Genomic DNA, 6228 nt, shown 5'->3' on the forward strand with positions numbered 1-6228 from the left:
CTAGGCATTATAAAATTACACAACACTGTGTTGGAGGTCACGATTTAGTGGACAAAGAGCATCATTCGTATTTATTTGGGGGATGTCTCTCAAGCATCAATTTTGTGAGAACTGCCTGCAATTACATCATGTACATTGCAAACATCTGACTTATAATGTATAAACAAAGAGAAAAACAGAAACGTTTATTCTGTTAATAAGGACTACATACAAAAAATAAGTTAAAAGGTTGTGCACAGTCTATAAGTTAAACCCATGACTGATTTGTATGCGAATGTGAGTTGTATCTTGTTAAAACACTGTGGGATCTGAGGAGTCCATCAGATTTCCTGCAGAACAGGGCTTTCAAACCCCGTCTGAAGTAAGCCCCTGTCAAACTGTACAAGAAAAAATTAATACAATAATTTGCGTAAAAAATAGTACGTGTTATATATAGAACTCCTCGCCAATAGTCTACTTTGTAAGAAGATTCATTGATTTGGTTTGAAATGTGTTTGGAGTGGAAAAAATTCCGGATCCACATGATAAGGAATGGAATGTTGAATACTACGAAGCAAAATGATATCACAAACAGAATTGAAGTAAATTCCAAACGCACTAAGGCTTCTTCTGATAGAATTCTTGTCTTTTTCTGTTTCCGTTTTCTGGCAAAGAGTTTGTTGATGATGAGAAAATTCATCACAGAGATGATTGTGAAAGGTATAATTGTGATTAATAGACCGTATACACTGTCAAGGATGAAGGATTCAAGGTTGTACTTTGGATACGTGGTACAATATTTATTTCCATTTCCACTAATAAAAACTCCAGTCATAAATGGTTTATACAGAACAAGTGTTAGTGACGTAACAAATATGCAGATTACTATTCTACGGGCACTACTTACAGTGCATATATCAATCCGCCGAAGTGGATGACAAACACCAATGTACCTCTCCACCGTGAAAGCAACCACTAGCCAAACTGACGACATTCGTGACACGTATGAAGTGTACATTTGAAACTGACATAGATAATCCGTATCCACAAAGCTAACTTTCCACTCAGGCTGTAAGTAAACTAATCCTCTACGAAACCATTCAACCATGACATAACACAACAGAGTAACAAGATCTGTTGCAGACAAGGCAGCGAGATACACACTTGCAGATAGGTTTCGCATTCCTTTAGACATAAACACATTAAAGGACAGAGAATTTCCTATGAAGCCAACAATGAGAATCACCGGTGTGAAATAGGCGTAAAATGTCCTCCCTGTTTTGTAGATGCTTGGATACTCATCCTGCTCTTGTGGTGGCCAGCTCAATGTGAAGTTAAAGGAAAAGTTGCTTTGTTGCATATGTTGTAGTACAGCATCGTATATGCTCTGAGTAGTTTTCATGGCAAATGAATCTGAAAAGAATTATTGGCCATTAAATTTAAAATTTCATACATGACATGTCTTACATATATTAGGAACAGACAAATTGCAATACACTATTTTACCTGATATTTCCAAATGAAAGACGTAGGGTAAAGATTTTTAGAATAAACATAAATATTTAAATTGAAAATATAAGCAAAATCAGTATAAAATGTAAAAAAAAAAAAAAAAAAAAAAGGGGGGATTTTCTTGATGTTGTTGCACAATTCACATAGGGATTTTAAATCGAACTTCTCCTAAACATTCAGGCTCAAGATTTTGTATTAATGTTATGTTCTTAAAGCAAGAAGGAAGAATTATGACTTTATTGACATACTATTTTATTATTTTATTAATAAAATCAGCAAATAAATCAAGAAATAAACACAACCCTCTATTGTGATAATGATTATGTTTAACCAGATGAATGTTACAGTCTGCAAGAAAACAAACATGTTCCTGTGAACAACAGGTTTGTCAGTCTCCTACTGCAAGCAGCGATCCCCTAGGGATGAAGGGCTAGGTGCAAATTGTATTCACGAAAATAAATACATGTTTAAAAGGATTGTTTTTTAAACAAACTGTTGAAAAAACCCAAACAAGGTAGATCTAGATTCAGATGACCTATGTTTTAATTGGAATGAAATATGAAGATAACGGACCGTAATGATGCTCAAGTACATTACAGTACTAGTGTTTGTTAGCTATAGAATGTATTAAGGAACAAATATATATAATATTAATACAGGAAAACTACATTAGGGACATTGGAAAATTTTTTTTTTACCTTAAAAAAATATTTAGTGGGTGTCGTTACCAATCTTATGCAAACAATTTTAATTTAATAAAGTTTATACCAGAAAGTAACGGTCTTGAAAATATGCCAATTATATTTAGTAAAAACAGGAAATTAAATAATATTGGTAAGACGAAATCGAAAACCTAAATTGATGTAAAATATTACTAAAGATCATGATAGAGTTACAGTAATACATGTACCTGACTGCAAACCAGTTGTTATTGAAAACATCAAGAAATATTATAGCATATGGTATTGTAAATGACAACGCAAAATTGATTCAATTTAAATAAAAACAGCTGCTGTACAATTTATGCCAATAATCAACATCTGATTGTTATTGAAGTCACCAGGAAGTACATTGCACTTGGAATAGTAATCTAAAGTTAGACTGCTACATGAGATAGCATCGAGCTATTTGATATTCTTTTTCCATTAATTTTATCAAAAGATTTCATTATTCTGTAAAATGATGATGATTGTTTAGACATACACATTCATTTTATGAAACAGAAAATGGCGATTTATTTTTATCTGTCGAACGGAAAGAAATTCGCATTCTCAATTCTTTTAATAGGTATTCTTTGTTATTCTCTGTAACCCTTTGAAAATATTAAATACTTTTGAAAATATCATTAAATAACAATTAAATCAAAGTTAATGTTCAAAAGTATTGGCGATAATATATGTGTATAAAACTAACTGGGTATGTCATTGGTGAAATACTACTATGTGAGGTGAAAATTGATCAGGTAGACAAAACAATCCCTAGTTTGTTTATATGTAGTTTAACGTCTCTCTCGAGATTTTCCCACTCATTTGGAGACGCTTCAACTTGGCGGTGGAGAGCTACATATTTTTGTCCTATACATAGAGTGAGGGAATTTTTTCGTGCCAGCAACTACTGCGACACGGGACTCAGTTTTCACGGTCTCAACGGATGGACCGGTCTCGACATATCGTAGTGAGATTCGAAACCGGAAAGTAAGGATCAACACCTTACTTCGCGACTATAGAGCAGATACTTTAACCACTGCGCCACGCGGGCGACCATTTCATTTTTTTTCTGTAAAAAAGACTAATAATTGGTAAGGAACAAGTCAGCCAAAATACAACCAAATGACCGTATAGGTTATATATCCTAACAATGTAATTATAACACACAATATTATTTACGAAATTCTGACTTAAAGCGAGATTTGCTGAAATCCCTGAAAGAGCAACCTACTTGTCAGTAGCCTGCCTCAGTTTAAAAATTTATCGTTATCGGAGCATGCTATTGAGAATCGAGTTGTGAGATTAAACAACATTTGCAGGTAAAAAGAGGAATATTATAAATGCACATAAATTAAAAAAAATGACAATAGGAAAATTGAAGTCATCTCGTAAGTCATACAATAGGGTTTAAAAAGGGCTTAATCGTCACAGATTTATATTGATTGAAGGTTTCTTTGAAATCGATCACTGCTTGTTATGTTCACCTTTTTCAATTTATAAATTTATCAACTAGTAATTGCGTCGTCAGACGCTGTAGTCACGCTACCTGTCATGGAAACTCGTTAATCAGCACAAGTAATTATGAACGGATATTTGTTCTGGGCAATCTTTTCATCGGTGTTACGTTAGTCCTGATATATTTACAAGGAATTATTATAATGATTAGGTTCTGTTTGTGACCTGCATCGGGGCAAGTTATATTTACATTCACGACACTGTGAGGTGCAGTTCAGGTCCAGTCCATAAATTTCGGTTGGGGGTGTGAAAACGTTTTCTGAGGCAGATGTCTGGTGTAATGCTTCCAGTAAATTGGTTCTAGAACGAGGCCCCCCTTGTAGTACCGTGGGAGTTATGTTACCCTTGAAACTCCCTTTGAAAGGGCAATTTTACCTTCATTATAAACCTTCATAGGTGAAGTTACACCTCTTCCTTCAAACATACTTTAGCTATACAGAATTTCTAATCAGAGAATTTATTTGCTCCAGATTGAACTGTGATTTTAGTCAATCTACTTGTATTTTATTTGCAAGCGTCTTTCACTAAGTTATACACGAATTGTCTTTTCACCACGCCCCCTTATTTTTCCTTTAATGTGTGTCATCTCACTTATTGATTCAATGGTTGTCTTCTCATTTTTTCCTACTAATCATTAGCACTCTATATACCAGTATGATTTTAAAAATATTAGTCGAAAACGCATGATTACTTGATCAAAATGAGTTTGCTGCAAATATAATAGTTGCAGAAAATAATAGTATTTTAGAATCTTTAAATTTCATCAAAACTGAAACCTTCAATTTTTTCAAACATTTTAAGCATAATATTTGTCAGATATTTTCATTTTTTAAATTACCATGTCTTGTAAATGATTCAAAAACATTCAAATGATTAAAACATTCAAAATGAATTAAATTCTAATTAATATTCATGATTTAAATTAGCTGCACAACTAGGCCGAAAAAAACCCACGACAGATCAGAGAGCTGAACATGCACGATGGGCTACTTATCGACCTGTGTTGTGGAAATAAATAAAGAAAGAAATCACTTCTCCTTTGATACTTGCTTAAAACATACAATCATTGTAATGTTGTTTTTACAAAGGATATCATTCTTATTAATTATCTAGAACAACTTTCAACGTATTGTAATATGTCCATTTTTTTTTAAAAATCAAGACAGTATGTCCTTTGTTTATATACACATGGAGCCTTTCTATTTGGAAAGGGGGAGGGTAATAAATCCTTATTATAAAGTATACATTCAGCCTAAGAAGATCTTTCGAAAGAAATTTATCTCCATAGCTAATGTATAGTTTAATAATGGAAATTTTGATTACGATAGGTATTTATAAATGAATGTTGAACCTGGTGATATTTTTTGAAATTACTGAACAATTAACTATCTTTTCGGTATATTGTGTTATAAAATATTGAAATAGAAGAGGAATTTCATCTATAAAGGAGAAAGCAGTAGGCAAATTAAGTAAAATAACATTAACATATCTAAACGTATTGGATATTTTTCTAGTGAGAATAATACCAAGTGTAGATATATAGCTCTACACACTCTCTCCCTCTGTTAAATTCTGATCATTTAAAAAAAAATCCCACAAACAAAAGTCTATAGACAGTTCCCCCAATTTTACGTGCCACGTTTTCCTGACACGTAAAATATCAAAATCGTGAAAAAAAGCCTGGAAAACGTCATATATTTCGGACTAGAAAAACAGATGTCGATAGATAAAAAGAAAATTTGAAGGCTTACCTCTTCACTTTAAGAATTTACAAATCCAAATGCCAGCTATATTTTGCAACATGCTATAATAACTCAATAATTGACAGGTATGAAAGCGTCTGTGAGATGTAATGAAATAATTGGTCTCGCCGATAAATTGCCTTTTTTACTCCTTTACCATGCGTTGTTGAAGCAGATCTTGTATGAAATGAGTCTTTTTTCTCAAAAAATGTTATTTTCCATTATTTTTTTTTTAGTTTTGCTAAATTCTCATGATTTTGCCGCCATAAACAACTTTTCACTTTATACAGTAAAAATATCACTGTACACGTTGTCCTTTCTCAAACCTAAACATACAATGGAAAAAGAAATAAATCGAATTTTTATATACGCTGTGCGGTTTGCCGCGCAGTCTTATCCAACAGAAATTTGTAATCGTTCTTATATATAAAGATCTGTTAAATAAAACGTCAAAAATCTACACTGATATATAGCTTATCAATACCTATCAGTATTACATGTCATCCAGGCGTTGTGAAAGTTAGTTATGAAGATATATTAGAATACGTTAAAACACAGAGAGAAAATACACGTCTCCATTACAATCAGTGATATCAAAGGCCTTCTCGTTTCCTTAGAAGTAGGCAAAAAACGGATGTCCTTTATAATAATAGGTATCGATGGTTGGGTTCTGGAGGTGTTAGATTATGAAAAAATATTCATCATATCTCATTAATCATTCTTCCTTATGATTCGATATGGCAAGGCATAAAGAAAAAAATAAAGGCGAGTGA

The 6228-nt window shown here is 32.7% G+C and overlaps 1 protein-coding gene across 1 annotated transcript; it reads right to left on the minus strand.

The window, feature by feature from the left end:
- Positions 1 to 233: 233 nt before the first annotated feature.
- LOC134278310 (probable G-protein coupled receptor 139) lies at positions 234 to 5608 on the minus strand. Its single transcript, XM_062760622.1, has 2 exons — positions 5465 to 5608; positions 234 to 1392 (listed from the first exon to the last, which is right to left on the minus strand). The coding sequence occupies exon 2, from the start codon at positions 1379 to 1381 to the stop codon at positions 248 to 250; it is 1134 nt and encodes a 377-aa protein (XP_062616606.1). The 5' UTR covers positions 1382 to 1392; positions 5465 to 5608; the 3' UTR covers positions 234 to 247.
- Positions 5609 to 6228: the final 620 nt, after the last annotated feature.

This window comes from Saccostrea cucullata, unplaced genomic scaffold (assembly GCF_032062105.1).
Source record: "Saccostrea cucullata isolate Sc308-1 unplaced genomic scaffold, CSIRO_AGI_Scuc_v1 ctg6765, whole genome shotgun sequence".
Taxonomy (NCBI): domain Eukaryota; kingdom Metazoa; phylum Mollusca; class Bivalvia; order Ostreida; family Ostreidae; genus Saccostrea; species Saccostrea cuccullata.

What these genes read in the sequence shown, in the direction of transcription:
- LOC134278310 (XM_062760622.1), bottom strand. Translation starts at nt 1,381, where the DNA reads ATGAAAACTACTCAGAGCATATACGATGCTGTACTACAACATATGCAA.